The sequence below is a fragment of the Cheilinus undulatus genome, linkage group 12, assembly GCF_018320785.1.
Source record: "Cheilinus undulatus linkage group 12, ASM1832078v1, whole genome shotgun sequence".
NCBI lineage: Eukaryota > Metazoa > Chordata > Actinopteri > Labriformes > Labridae > Cheilinus > Cheilinus undulatus.
The window spans coordinates 30,497,749-30,512,923 of record NC_054876.1 but is presented as its reverse complement, the minus strand read 5'-3'; the positions used below and the strand labels follow the sequence as shown (position 1 = coordinate 30,512,923).

Sequence of the window (15,175 nt, the reverse complement as noted above, 5' to 3'; positions counted from 1 at the left end):
GAGACATCAAACAAGTGTGTGTGAGGCATTTCTGGACACTGAGAAATAATTTTTTTAAGGAGTCTTTGTCAGCAGTTTTATTGTTATTAAAAAAGAATATATATTGACAGTGGAAAAATACAGCTTTTAGATAAAACGGTGTTGTCTGAATTTCTTTATTGTGGTGTCTGTACACTCTGTATGACTTTGTCGATGAGTTTCTGGATCTCTCTTTGTCTTGCCGCTGCTCTGCTGATGCACCCCTGCAGCTTCTCTCCAGACAGTGATGTCCCACCTGTGCCAGAGGAGAGGATCATTAGAAGCTGTGTTTATTTCATTTACAGTTTATAGGATTTATCAAGCTTACTGCAGGACCTCGTTGTCTCTTAGATATACATTTGTAACTCAGATATAAACCTGATGGTTTGGTTTTCATCACTGCATACACGTGGAAGCAGGATAGATAGGGTTTATTGAATTGACAGCTATAATGCTACTTTACCATCTGTCAACTGTCATTTAATCATTTATTATTTGAGGAACATAACTGTTTAAGATGGGAAAAGGATGCAAGTTCATACAGATTTGTAACAACAGAATAACTTTAACTAGTTTTAACTTGAGAAGACTGCAGAAATCAGTATCTGCTAATATAAGCTTGATTTTTAATCAAAGCTCTCAGGTATCTGCATGTTTTCACCTATCCTTCACATCACTGTTGGGTGGTATTATGCCACTTTTGGCACAAAAATCAATCTTCCATGACTTGCCAAAAATTGCTGATTTAAGAAATGCTTTCTCAGTTTTCTTCAGATCTGTATATTACACTGGGGAATTTTAAAACACTTGAAATTTGTGTTATGATAAAAACACATCTTGGCTTTTTTAAGGTTCAAGCAAAGCTATATTTTTCAATTATTTTGCAATAAGGCTGGGCAAATGATTGAAATTCAGATTAAATTACCATATATCCTGCATTTTCACATTGCAGAAGGTGCAGTAATTCTGATTCTGTGTGTGCCAAAATACCAGTTTGATACATTTTTTGCAGTATGTTTTTCTTAATCAAATGAGAATTACAAAAAAATAACATCCCTTTCAATACAATAATTCACATCCAATTCGCAATATAAGTAAAATTAATAATAATCAGATATTTTTTCAAAATCATACAGCCCTAGTTTAATCTTTCTAGTATTGTTATGGTTAACAGAAAGATTTATTTCTTGTGTTTGTTGAAAAATTCACAAGATAAACTTAAGAAATAATCACATTTTAAATTGAAATTGCAATATTTTTTAAAAAATGCAATTTGTTGTTTTTAGAGAATTTAATCATTTCAGTTGACGTGTTATTATAAAGAAGATCCATTTCAAGTTTAAGGAGCTGCTTTAGGTGATCCATACCAGATTGGCAGCCATTTAACCCTCTCTGAGTCTGGTTTTTACCATTTTAATAAGATCCATTATAAGCCTGAACATTAACTGCAGTAATTAAAGAAACTGAACACTGGAGACTTAATCAGCCTTGAATTTCTAGTGATAGGGAGTCCCTAAAGGACATACTGTAGACCCATATATAACTATAACAACTTAACTTACTGTAATGTGTTAAAGAGGTTATTTTGTATGGAAATGGATATGGTGTGCTTGGAGATTTTGGCTTGATCTTTGGTGTGCCTTGGGCAAAAACAGGTTGAAAAACCACTGCTATAAGCCATGTGAAATATGGATAAAGTCTCAGCTGCATGAGAAACACAAGTAATAAGCTTAGTGTTGGTGATGTTTAGGTCATGTTTAGTCAGCTTTAGTCCCTTTATTTTCCTTTGTAGCTCAAGATTCGCTTTTCATTTCCTTGATTGCATTTACACTTAAAAAATATGGAAGTAATGTTTACTGATGGTAATTTGATAAGACTGAACCAAACGTCTAAGTGTTTAACTTTGTCACCACAGAGCTTATCTTCAGTTATAAAAAAAACCCATAGGACTTTCGTGAGGGAGCTGGTGGTCTGTGTTGTCCTAAAAATATGCATCATCAATACAAGACTCTGTTTATGAATAACTCTCAGGTCAATTTAAACCAACCCAATGAGTTTAAAACCCAAAATGACCTTAGACTATGTACAAAGTCATGAGCTACCAATACTAAATTCAGCTTTTGCATCAGGCATAATTATTTCTACTATAAAAATGAGACCTAAAGAGGCTTCCATGGCTTTTGCAGCCAGCCTCAAGTGGACACTCAAGGAACTGTAGATTTTGGCACCTCCCCACTGGCTTTAGTGTTCAACACCAGGGATTTCCTCATAGTAATTAATAAAAAGTTGAATGCACATAGATTGTAAGCTACCTGGAGATGAAGAATCATTACAAACTTTGTCTCTAACCTGGTTTATGGATAGCACAGAGTCGATCTTCCTCATCCGTCACCACAGTGAGCTGAGCGGTGGACAGACTCTCCTCTTCAGATGTAGGGTCTAGAATCAGGATGGAGCTACACGGAGAGCAAGTCAGGATTATAAAACAAGGCATCACTTTAACACACAAAATCAAGCAAAATTGAAACTCTACATACTCATCGAAGACACAAAAAGAGGCTCCGACTGGATGTTTGTGAATCTTGAGGCTGCATCTCTTCTCTGAATTCACCTCTGGTGAGCTCGTCTCTGTGTTGATGGTGACCTCTGGGAGTTGTGCTGTGCATAGATATTAACATACTGATAAATACAAAGATTTTTACAAAAGTCATGAAGATATGTTAAATAGAGAGAGGCAAATATACTCTATACAGAAAATCAATGTCTCTTAGCACATACTGTTCTTAAGAGCAGCCAGCAGGGCGATGATACAGGCATCCAACACGTTTCCGTCATAGTCAAGACACATCAGGTCGCAGTAGAGCACCCAGCAGAGCTACAACCAGTACCAACACAATCAGGACCAATGACCCAACACAAAAAAAAATCAGTGATGAATTATGGTAAATTTACCTTTCCCCTTTCAATGCACAAGTCCTCTGTCTGTATCACTTCAGAGCTGCAAAACCAACACAAAACAACTGAGTAAAAGCAGCAAAGGCTTTAGGACTTTAGGGTTTACAAAAAAGTTTAAAAATGTGTGAGAGTGTGCAGCACCTTTCAATGATATCAGCGATGAATTGACTGGCAGCCTGGGCTTGTTCTCCTGGTGGGCCCGGCCGAAACCGAGAGGAACACAGAGGGGGAAGATCGATGTTTGGGACTATGAAGAACAGAGACAGGACTGTAGTCAGTGTTTATTTGGATTCTACTTCCAACAGAGGCCCAACTGAAAACTAATTTGCAGTCACCTAATCCTAAATTACAACAGTATCATGGCTGTAATTTCACAAAAACTGCACGACAAGTCAAATCCTGGGTAGTATTATTTGTCTGCATCAAAGAGTCAGATTACCAGCATGTCTAGAGAGAATAAGTCATTAGGACAGAACATATCCAGCATTAAAATTACAGCTGTTTTTAAAGTGCCAATTCAGTACTGAACTAGTAAAAGGCTCCCAAGACAGATTAAAGCAACTCCCCACATTTTAATCAGTTTAAGTTTTGTATTAGTTATAAAAGGAAATTAAGGAAGAGTACAATAAAACTTTGTCTAAATGCATTTTGGCATTTTTGTGTTCTACTTACCGATGTAGCCTTTGCCAGGTGCATCCACTGTGGGGTTTGCCAGCTCCTGCACATCAAGAAGAAAAGCATTAAGAGATGTTGTGTTTACTTGGTCCAGATCAGGCCTGCCCACAGAATTGGCTGGGCCCCTGATAAACCCAGCTAATGTGCCATCCCTAGCTGTGATTTTATTGACGATATCAGTGCATAATATGGGTTGGATCAGTAGCATTAATGTTGGCATCCTGCGTAACAGTTACCTCATTTTGGAGCTGAAAAGTATGTTATCCTATGACTGAGCTCTCATGTTCAAGCAACTTATTTGTGACACTTTAAAGGGGACATATTTGACCTTTTTAAGACAATTTTATGTTGGTCTCAGAGGCCCCCAAAACATGCCTGTGAGGTTTGTTGCTGAAAAAACACTCCAGTATTGGATTTTTACATGTCTAAGAACCTCTCTGTTTCAGCCCTTCTCAGAACGAGCCGTTTCTGTGTCTGTGGCTTTAAATGTTACTGATGTATCTGACTCCACCCCTGACCACACCCCTCTCAGGAAATGGATGTGACGCTCATGATGTTACAATGTTATAGATGCTTTTATTCAAAGTTAAAACCTGACAGGGATTTGAACCATCAATCCTCCAGACCAAAGCCAGCAGGGTAACCCACTGAGCTATCCAGCATCTCAGGAAGATCAGGAGAGGAGGGTGGAACAAACCTGGGCGCAGTGCTAACTCCCCACATGACATCATGAAGGGAAAATCTGAGAACGGCTTGTTTCAGCACACATTTTCTGAAAGGTGGAGAAAGAGAGGGGAGGAGGGAATGCATTTTTCTGGTACTTGAGGGGATTGTGGACAGGCCAGGGGCACACATTTTGGTTAGAAAAGCCTGAAAAAGTAATTTTTGCATAATATGTCCCCTTTAAGACCTCTTTAAAGACTGTTTCTACCCATATTTTCAACATTTTTTCATCATCTTCCATGTTGAACCTATTTTTGCTACTTTTTAACCACGTTTTACTACTTTATATACCCATTTCACCACCTTTAGCCTATTTTTGCCACTTTTAACCCCCATTCACTACTTCAAATGCCAACCTTTACTCTTTAAGCAACTGTTGCCAATTTTAGCCCATTTTTGCCACTTTTAACAGTTTTTCACAATTTTTCAGCCCCTTTTCACCACTTTTTTTTGCTGCGGTAAGCCCATTTTTTTCACTGCTGTCCAATTTTTGCTTCTTTAAACCCTATTTGCCACTTTAAACCATTTCTTTCCGATTTTTAACAATTTTTCGACACTTTTTGCCACTTGAAACCAATTTTTAGCCATTTTCAGCACTTTTTTGCCTCCTTCTGCATTTATTAAAAACATGTTTACATTAAGTTATTTCAGTTCCTTCTACTTCATTATCTGGCATCCACATCATGGCTTTAGCTATGAAGTCTGACTTTGCTTTTCAGATGATTTAGTTCAGTGTGCCCATCCATATCATTAACATTATCAATAAAAGGGTAATTCTGTTTTAAGAAAAGGAGTTTACATTTTTAAAAAGGCTAGACTGCACTACAGCATAAATAAAATCAAATTTTGTTACTCTGATAAGAGTGGATATTACTCTGGTTAAACATAAAATATCGTTTTAACAGAGTAACTTCACAATGGACCGTGATTTTGCAGACCTCCATGGGCCCCCCATTTGGCTGGGCCCTAGAAACCCCCCATGGACGGCCTTGTCCAGGTGAGTAAATTTAGGTTCAATATTAGTGTTTACCGCTTTTATCCCACAGATCACTGTTGTGTTGCCAAGCTTTACCAGGGCCGAGCCGTCTGCTGTGGATATGGACCCTTAACAAAGAAGACACAGAAAGGAAATTAGATTTAAAAAGCACAGTCATTATGATTCATTTAGAGTAGTTTTTGAGTCAGTGCTTTTTCTCACCTATGTTCAGTGTTGTGGTTCTGAACTCTGACAGCTCCCGTCCATCAGGCCGACAGTTTTCTTTCTGAGTAACAAAACCCCAACCATAATAATAACACAAGTCATAAATTGTCAAATAAATCTGGTGCTTAGCAGAACAAGTTTGAGTTAACTATTAGCTGAAATAGTTGATCACTGACCAGAAAGCTTCTGTGGTACTCAAGAGGCTCAGCAGTCCTGAAAGTTTACGATTATGAAGATGAAAGAGAGAGGAAAAGAAATCAGTTACAGACTCACTGTAAAAATTCCCATAAATAGATTAACCAGTCATTAAAGATCAACGTAATCCTGAGTGTTCTGAGGACATAATCGTTTCATAGTTGTTTCTGTCATTAACTTAATCCGCATACATACATATACCGCCTTAATCGTACACATCTCTACAGCTCTAAATGAAAAGCGCAGTGAAAGGTAAGTCATTCCTAATCTTTAATTAAACTAAATTAACATCTGACCTTGTGTAAGTTTAATACTAAACTCAAAAATACGGATAAAGCATAGTAATAATATTTATTTAAAGCTGAAAGCTCCGGTTTGTTCAGCCTTACTTGAAACCAGCCGCCATGATGTTTTGATGAACCACGTGGGTTTGGTGTACGCGCTACGGTGGCCGATAAGAGAAGGAAGAACGAGGTGTTGATGTACTGGAAAGTACGCATCCAACGTACTGCCACTATTTTGTCTATGGGCTGAATAGCTGTTGGCAAATGTTCATTTTTTTCACCTGTAAACCCATCATCTCAGTAAACATCAGACAAGTTTATCAAATTCTTTTTCTTTGGACTTGGAAAATAAGCGGACCACATAATTTAAATGTGCTAAAAATTTAAGCACTAAACTGTCTTTTAGGCTATTGGTTTCCAAAGTGGGGGTCGGGATCCCTGGGGTGGTCGCGAGACACCAAAGGGTGTGTGTGTCCTGGGGGGCACTCTTCATAGACAATGTTTTTTCAACTATCATACCTTCATTGTTAAAAAGAAATCCAGAGATAATTTTGTCAAGTTATATGACTCAGCACACAGAGAAAGAACATTGCCAAGATACTAGACATCATTACACTTAAAAAGTTTTTTTTTTTTTAATTAAAACTTTAAAAAAAATCCTTTGACTCCTCTTGCATCATTTTTGTCGGCGCCGTCCACTAGAGGGCAGTGTCTGTGTCGCTGATGGCCTCGTAGCGCTCCTCTGTGTTCTCTTGCCTCTAACTGATGATGTGTCGAGAAGAGTCCTGGCACTTCCGCGTCGCCGCTGTGTTCAGCTGTGATTGGAAGTGGAGTTCACTGAACTGCCCACAGCGAAATGGGACTATGAGCGCTTAAATTTTGAGCTTTCCCACTCAAATACTATCACAGGAATTTGTACTTTCTTGTATATGCTGGAGAGTCACAACACAGGGCCATACGACACGAAGAAAAGCAGGGAAAGTGAGCTAGCAGTGTAGCTAGCCTGTTGGACTGGTGGTCTGTCAGAGGCTGCGGGGTTACCTGAGGAGGAGGATGGATTTACTGTGCGAAATAGTTCAAGCTTTGGCCGCACTAGCAGCCCTGGGTTTGATTGTGGTAAGTAGTTAAAATATTGTGTAAGTAGGGATTTATTTGAGAGAGTTTTGGTAAGAGTCGAACTTCAGCAACGTGAAGAAAATGCTGAAAACATTCACCGAGTTAAAACAACGTTATCATTGGTAAACAGTTAAAGTGTGGAGTTTCCTCTTAAATGTATTTTAACATGCTAGAAGAAAATAAGAAATGTATGGTATGAATGCCGGATAGGAATTGTATGAGCTTTTATGAAGTTGCTTACTCCTTTTCATGAAGCATCTCAATTCTCGGTTGTTTTCAACTTCATATTCAGTTTTTAATAACCAGGAAGTCATAGCTTGAAACAAAACTAGACCCAAGGCACAGAATGGAAGAAAGCTGTTACTCCATTAAGGCTCCTGAAGATGCCTCACATCTGGGAGGAACAGGTTTACCAAGCATCAACATGGATTAGATCAGTGGTTCCCAGACTTTTTCTACCAGGCCCTGTTTGGCAGATGATAATATCAATCACCATACACAACAACGTGTGGACGTGTGTTACACAGGAAGGTCCTGAAAAAGAAAGAAGTGGGCTCTCCTCTTAACCCACCCTTTTGCAGGTGACGCCAAGGGTGATTCATGACTCATTATAATTTCCAGTCTAATTCAGACGTTGTGCTGGCTAATGTTGGTTCATTGTTTGCCCCATAATTTCCTGGAAGTCGTCTTGCAGTATGCTCCATTTGCACTTAATAGAAGAGCAAAAGAGTGTACGTTTAAATGCAGCCTTGATGAGCCCCCAGATCATAGATTTGGGGGCCCCTCAAGATTAAAAAAAAAGTAAATAGATTGTGAATCATTCCAGATACATAGTGATGTGTGTTTACAAGATCTGACATATTACAATGAAATCAAAAAAGTATAACATGGTTTTGTTACGATAGTAACCCCATGTTTTTCTTGAGGGATGGCAATGATGCCAATTTTAGAGATTTTCTGTTCATATTATAACACTGAGGATTAATGCAGGGCTCGGATAGCCTAGTGGTTAGATCGTGTCCCATTTACGTGGGCGGCTCAAGTCTGACTTGTGCTTCCTGACCTTGGTGTATGACTATATCTGGATCTCTACCACAATCTCTCATTCCTGTTTCTGACTTTAGACACTCTCCTTCTCTCTAAAATAAAGACATACAAAGGCCCAAAACATTTTAAATAGCAACAGAAACAATCAATGCTGGGAGTGAAGAATTTTTGGAAAAAATATCAAATTGCATTCACTTGGAATCATATTGCAAATTGAATGTGAATTGTCAGATTGAAGGGAATGATAGTTTTTCTGTCCTTCTCCTTTTGACTTAAATAGAAAATAAAAAATGAACCAAGTATGCATTTTTGTATACTGTGGTAAAAGAATGACACTTGAATGTTGGCATGATATGTAGAGCATAACATCTCTACTGCAAAAAAGTACTGAACTGTTATTTTAACACATTAAAAGAAATCTTGCACTATTCGCAATGTGAAAATTACAGTAGTTGATATTTTGTGATTTATTCTAAACTTTGATTAATTCCTCAGCCTAAAGCAATGTTTTTTTCCTAATTTTTACAAACTTTTGTTAGAATTCTGTCATGTAAGTGTATGATTAGTACCTCTGTGTGTATAAACTTACAAAAGTACTGCATTGAAAGAGAAATAGGAGAACCAGTCTCACGTTTCTCTTTTTCACAGGTGTTCATAGTGGCCCACGTCACAGCAAAGATGGTGAACCTGACACGCCACGAGAAAGAGAAATATTTCCTCACTACCACGGGGGAGAAAGAGCTTTTCCCAAGTTTACATGATCCCCACTCCAGAGAACTCTCTGTGGTGATACCAGCCTACAACGAGGAGCTCCGCAGTGAGTGGGAGAGCCTCTGGTTTCTATCAGTAATGTTTGCAGTCACCTAAGCTCATGGTCTCTGTTTATAGCCATGTTTATTTTAAGATCAGCAGACTGCCGAAAAGTCCCATAAATAAATTTAAGATTTAGCTTTTGAATTATTTTAATAATATATAAAAAAAAACATTCTTATGTCATCTCATAATACTATTTCGCTGCACGTTCAAGGTATGAATATTGAAGGTATTGTAAATGGTGTATTACAAGTGTGTGTTTAAGGGTCTTGTATGTCTTTGCTACTTAAGAAATCATCATCAAAGTTTTAGAGTGTTTCTCTGTTTTATGCCAGCCAATAAAAAGAACAGTTGTCATGTAGATCAGTGCAGTTTAAAGCCAACAATCCTGTTCTCTGCTTTATACAAAACATGCAGAAGTAGGTGCTAATATATATGTGGATGTGTGTCATAGTGCCTGTGATGCTGGATGAAGCAATGGAGTATTTGGAAAACAGACAGGTAAGTGCTAAGTCTCTTAAGGTCAGCTTTACTTAAATTATAATTCAAAAAGGACACAATGAATGATCTCCAAAGAGGAGTTTAATCATCTTCAGAGAGGATGTAGTCAAAGGAAAGAGTTATTTTGGCTGGTTGTTATTTCCAAAGGGACCAGTAGGTGGCAGCAATCAATATGAAAAATGCTTGTTGTCAAACAAGTACCTCTCATTTTTTGTTTCTCCCTCCTAACAGAGAGAGCATCCCTCTTTTACCTATGAGGTCATAGTGGTCAATGATGGCAGCAAAGACAAAACCACAGAGGTGATCACTCAAATCTTTTTCAGCATTAGAGTTGCTTCTGTCTCTGTTTCTGCTTTGTTTTAATTGAGTTTCATGTCAAATTAGTATTGATTTGTTGTGATGCTCTGCCAGGTCGCTCTAGGGTACACCAGGAAATATGGTGCAGATAAAGTGCGAGTCCTGACACTGGTGAAGAACAGAGGGAAAGGAGGAGCTGTGAGGATGGTGAGATTCTTAAGACTCTCTCCTTTATGCAGCAGAAAAGCATCAACAGTGCTGAACCGACCATCTCTTTGTCTTTTAAAGGGAACTATGAGCTCCAGAGGAAAAGTCATACTGATGGCTGATGCTGATGGAGCCACAAAGTTTTCTGATCTGGACAAAGTGGAGGCTGGGCTTAATGACCTAAACCCTAAACCAGTGAGAATACATTAACTGTTTTGTGATTTTTCATTTAGTTTTGCACATGGCTGTCTGTTTGTTGTCATTCTTAAATAACACCTGTCTCTCCATTTAGGAGAACATGGCTATTTCCTGTGGCTCCAGAGCTCACCTGGAGAAAGACTCAGTAGCTCAGGTACATGTCTGATTGAGGACAACAGTTTTGTAACCTTTGTCATTCTAAGCAATCAATAACCACTGCTGTGTCTTTGCTGCAGCGATCTCTGTTTCGTACGTTCCTCATGTATGGCTTTCACTTCCTGGTGTGGTTCTTCTGTGTGAGAGGGATCAAGGACACGCAGTGTGGGTTCAAGCTTTTCACACGTGAGGCTGCACTCAAGACCTTCTCCTCTCTCCATGTAGAACGATGGTAAGGAGCCGCACTCCTTTTAGTTATGTGTATCAGACATAGTCATACAATTAGAAGAGGAAAGATTTCATGTCATCTTAATCTGACAAGTGTATCAACCGGGTTTTAAAAAGCAGGTTTGTAGAATTATATCTGGTCACCTCATGCAGTTGCTTTTGATAAATATTGCTAATTGCTTTTCAAGTAAGGGTGAAGTATGGCAGAAAGTAAAGGAGAAGATGTCCGTCCATCAACTAAGTCCCGAAGAGATGTTTGATTATGCCACCATCATAAATAAAAATGTTTAGGCATGCCTCAAGTGCCTTGGAAATCACAATGGATAACAAGTGTTGTTTTCATTTTATAAAAAATATCATTTAGATTAAAAAAACATATTTACAAGTCATTCCTGGCCAATACAAACATATTTCTGTTAACCTGATTATTTCCTTAAACAAAACTTTACAAACCATGCACATTCTCTAAACCCAAGTACGCCCCAAACTCTGAAGTTTTGAGAGTAAAAGGGTGTAAATTTATGGGACAAACTCAAAATTTTTAAGTTTACAATTCATACATTTTTTTCTTTAGAAACTCAAAAATTTCAAGTTTTTAAAGTCTCAAATTTATAACCTTATAAATTTGTAATTTTACATGAAACCAAACTGAAAACAGTTGTTAAACAGCCCCAGTTCAGAGAAATGTGTTTTCTAAATACAGGTGCCAATGATGATGTGATGATTCTGGGCTAAAATCACAAGTACATCCTTACTGCTTGATCTTAAAAGTAATTTGATTAGGCTTTCAACTGCAGTACTTGTGCAAGTAAAACTACTTCATCTGGAAGGACTTTTTTCCATGCTATCAGGTATTTTTTAATTTTAAAATCTCAAAAACCTAAGCTTTGGTTTGCGTAAATTTCACAGCATCTTTAGTTTTTCTCAAAAATAAACAAATTTTCTTTTTTTTGTGTGTGTGGCCCTAATACTCCATTGTACGTAATCTACAAGTGTCAATACTCTGATACTATGTGCCTTATATATCTGATGTGATATTGTTGTTTTTAGTTTGTGACTGTTTCCATCACTTGGTGCTGTTTATATGAGTACTAATACGTACCAATGTCCCCTAGCCAGCCCTAGTGACCATCCCCTAAATTCTTTAGTAGCTGCAATAAAACATGAATGTTAATGCAACTTTTGACCATCTGTTGTGCATGTGTTTCTCTCTTGTCACAGGGCCTTTGATGTGGAGCTTCTGTATATTGCCCAGCGTTTCAAAATCCCCATAGCAGAGGTGGCTGTCAACTGGACTGAAATAGAAGGTCGGTTTTCATACAGTATGCTTCAGTGTCCTTCTACTTTGCAGCCTATCTCAAAGCCTCTGATAATCTCTTGAGTGCGTTTGCAAGTCTGGCATTGGGTAGTTTCTCCTATTTTTTATTTTTATTCTAATATTTTATGAATTCAATCATGTTGTAGGGTTTTTAAGTCCATGTATTTGTATATTCTTTACTGTTTTAATGCCATTTTATTTGTCAATCATCAGCACAGGTTATGAGACTGATTCCAGCTAGAGTCCTTGCATGGCTTGTCAGTGTATACAAACAACTAATTTTCTTGCATTTGCTTTGAAAACTTCATAATATAATAATTTGTGTGTCTGCTCTGCCAGGGTCTAAGCTGATCCCGTTTTGGAGCTGGTTGCAGATGGGCATCGACCTGGTCTTCATTCGACTGCGGTACATCACAGGAGCCTGGAAGCTGCAGTCACCACAAAAGACTGACTAGCCAATCAGATGAGCCCTGGTGCCTTAGAGGCAGCCTGTGATAGGGCAGTCACACCTTTGTGTGAGGTGGGATTAACGCTGTGTCTGTCACTGTAATCAAGAAAAAAAGATCAACGCTTCATATGTCACATCTGATGTCAGATGTGAAGCAACAACACAGTTGTAAGGTTTTGCCGTCCTGCCTTTTTCAAAAAATTGCATTTGGCTTGTGATGGCCGTTGTTACACGCACACTTCTGTTGCCACAGTTACAGAATGTCCGAGACTGAGCCATGTACTAAGTTACTCTACATTTATTTTGTGGCCAACAGCTGTAAGTGAACGAGGCTTGTTGACATAAAGGATCTCAAAATCATGGAGTGATGCTTCTGACCTGTAGAATGAATGTTATCGATTTAAAAAGGGAGGGATTGTATATTTAAGGAAACATGGCAATGGGTCTCTGGGCTGGGTGAATTGAACTAAAATAAAAAATGGAAATAGTTCATGGTTTCAGTAGAGTTCATTTACTCACCAGGACTAGTCAACCAATCATTTAACAGTCTGTGCTATTGTAATCATTGATTCATTAAACCTTCCTTATTTTTAAGTAATTTGCATTAACATTCTGTGATTACAGGCTCCCAAATCTCTCTTTTCATCTTTTGCTTCTATAAACTGAACTTTGATGTTGCAAGGTTAGCTGGACAAAATGCAACATTTGAAGTTTAATCCATGTCCTGTAAAATGGTATTTTACATTTGGTCATAGTTGTATTACTGAAAAAGCATTTAATGAATTAATAGAGAAAAGTACTGTCGGGCTACTGGTTATTGAAATGTATGTGTTTAACAGGAAGGAGAGGAGGGGGGTTAGGAAAACAAGCAGAAGGCCAAAAAATCTGTTAAGTTCAAGAAGTGAAAGTCAAAGTGTCTTTATTTGTCTCCCTTGGGAGAAATTTGTCTTTGGCAGAGCGGTCTGCTGCACAGACAACACATTCAGCACATTCCACTCATGCGTCAGAATTGGTAAAAGAAACAACCAATTACATAATAAATAAAAGTACATAATCAAGGGGATCAGATAAAAAGTGCATACCAGCATTTTAGTGCAAATTCAGCATCACATGACCTCAGACTCTCTTTTCTGGCTATCCTGAGCAATCTGCTCATTTATGAGCTTCACTGACAGTGGGAGGAATGAGTGCTTGTATCTGTTATGTTTACATAGAGGAACTCTGTACCTCCTTCCTGTTGTTATCAAGAGTCTATGAATTTAGCATAACTAAAGAAGAGTTAGCAGTTGCTTTCAGTGGCAGGTTGTTGATCCTAGGTTAAAAAAAATAGGTCCTCTTGAAGGCTAAAGAATACAAAATTGAGGGGGTGAGCCATGCAGCCATCCTCAGGCACACTCCTGGAGACAAGGACGGGGTTTAATATCATTAAATCTGTCCTCCTTAAAACGACAATGGATGATGAAGAGAGATACCAGGAGTGCTTCTGATATCTCTCAGACCAGTGGGGCTTATGGAAGGGAATACTCTTAAAAGTAGGGGGTCTGAGACCATATTATCTTGTTGTGAGTAATAACCACAAATTAATAACTGCAATTAGTCTTTTTCTCAGTGTGTCATCACATCCAGAGGAAGGCACAATATGATATGCACTGGTATTTTTAGTGTTTATAGCCCTATAAATTAAAGGCCGTTTTATGCATTTCAACCCTTTCAAGTGCCTAGAATTGGTTCAGTTATATCAGGGTTTGTAGTCTGAGTTTCCCCCATTTTCTCAATGACTTAAAGCCAAAGAGTACTAAGAGTGAATGAAAAATTCATCAGTTTCCACTTTTATTTGGGAGGCTTTCTTTTGATCAATGTAAAGCTCCAGGACCAGGTGTTACTTGCTACGTTTAAAAAAAAAAAAAAAAAGCGGACTAAACTAGTGATAATGGTTGAGCTCAAACTATTAAGTAGTGCTAAGTATAACTCTAAGGTATTTTAGACATTTAATGAAATTTAAGTAGGAAGTGTGCTCATCTGACCGTCTATCAGTTATGTGTCTTTTCCTTTTACTATTCTTGAAGTACGACAAAATGTATCTTTCACTATTGTAGGTGTGAGTATGCTTCCCCATGTATGACAGGCAGAAATCTACATGACCTGACTCCTAGTGACTGACTGTGGTTTAAAAACTACATATAGTTTAAAGTAGATGCAATGATAACTGCTCCACTCAGAGTTTTGGGAGGTGAAGCTCAGATTTTTGGCTTTCCAAAATAAGAATAACCTGGACTATTTTCATTACAGACACTTTTTCCCTTTACCCAACCTCTGTGGACATCAGTGTCTTGTGAGAAGTTTTTTTTGCGGTCTGACTAAATGAAGTTCTTTTACTGCTGCTTTCTTATGCAAGCCTGAGGTCTGGGGCGCTGATGCGGATGTCTCTGTGGCCTCTCGGAGCCCCGGGGAGCGCATCCTGTTTGTGCCCTGCCTGCCTGTCTGTCTGTCTGTCTGCTGCCAGAGAAGACACAGAGAGAAGATGAACCATAATGTGATCACTCCTTTTCTCATTTCCTGTCCTAAAAGTGAAACACTGACAAGTATAGGCTATATCTTATTGATCTGATCTCCGGTATTCACTGCCAATTTAGTCTGTTATCCTGAAATAAAACTGAAAGACTTGAACCTAAAAACACTTTCTGAGGACACATGTAGCGCGGTAACGTGGCTGTTGCTCGTCCTCCACGCGGGTTCCCTGTAGGTCCCGGGACCAGGTTTTGGATGTGCTTTCGCTCTGTCAGACCCCCACCTTT

At 38.4% G+C, this 15,175-nt stretch overlaps 2 protein-coding genes across 2 annotated transcripts; one reads left to right on the top strand and one right to left on the bottom strand.

Moving 5' to 3' along the window:
* Nucleotides 1–62: 62 nt before the first annotated feature.
* Nucleotides 63–6,219, bottom strand: exosc8 (exosome component 8). The gene is made up of 11 exons (XM_041801479.1): nucleotides 6,157–6,219; nucleotides 5,749–5,785; nucleotides 5,570–5,633; nucleotides 5,402–5,475; nucleotides 3,646–3,691; nucleotides 3,115–3,220; nucleotides 2,971–3,016; nucleotides 2,797–2,893; nucleotides 2,556–2,676; nucleotides 2,368–2,474; nucleotides 63–274 (listed from the first exon to the last, which is right to left on the bottom strand). Exons 1-11 carry the CDS (start codon nucleotides 6,171–6,173, stop codon nucleotides 156–158), a joined length of 834 nt encoding a protein of 277 aa, XP_041657413.1. The 5' UTR covers nucleotides 6,174–6,219; the 3' UTR covers nucleotides 63–155.
* Nucleotides 6,220–6,848: 629 nt separating this feature from the next.
* alg5 (ALG5 dolichyl-phosphate beta-glucosyltransferase) lies at nucleotides 6,849–12,867 on the top strand. Its single transcript, XM_041801460.1, has 10 exons — nucleotides 6,849–7,167; nucleotides 8,863–9,031; nucleotides 9,482–9,528; nucleotides 9,760–9,828; nucleotides 9,940–10,032; nucleotides 10,114–10,227; nucleotides 10,325–10,384; nucleotides 10,467–10,618; nucleotides 11,836–11,921; nucleotides 12,272–12,867. The coding sequence occupies exons 1-10, from the start codon at nucleotides 7,105–7,107 to the stop codon at nucleotides 12,385–12,387; spliced, it is 969 nt and encodes a 322-aa protein (XP_041657394.1). The 5' UTR covers nucleotides 6,849–7,104; the 3' UTR covers nucleotides 12,388–12,867.
* The last annotated feature ends 2,308 nt before the right edge of the window (nucleotides 12,868–15,175 follow it).

What these genes read in the sequence shown, in the direction of transcription:
- exosc8 (XM_041801479.1), bottom strand. An exon ending in AACCACAACACTGAACATAG is followed by an intron (nt 5,476 to 5,569) that starts GTGAGAAAAAGC and finishes TTCTTTGTTAAG; the next exon opens with GGTCCATATCCACAGCAGAC. An exon ending in TGATCTGTGGGATAAAAGCG is followed by an intron (nt 3,692 to 5,401) that starts GTAAACACTAAT and finishes CTTGATGTGCAG; the next exon opens with GAGCTGGCAAACCCCACAGT.
- alg5 (XM_041801460.1), top strand. Translation starts at nt 7,105, where the DNA reads ATGGATTTACTGTGCGAAATAGTTCAAGCTTTGGCCGCACTAGCAGCC. An exon ending in ATGACCTAAACCCTAAACCA is followed by an intron (nt 10,228 to 10,324) that starts GTGAGAATACAT and finishes CTCTCCATTTAG; the next exon opens with GAGAACATGGCTATTTCCTG. An exon ending in CAACTGGACTGAAATAGAAG is followed by an intron (nt 11,922 to 12,271) that starts GTCGGTTTTCAT and finishes CTGCTCTGCCAG; the next exon opens with GGTCTAAGCTGATCCCGTTT.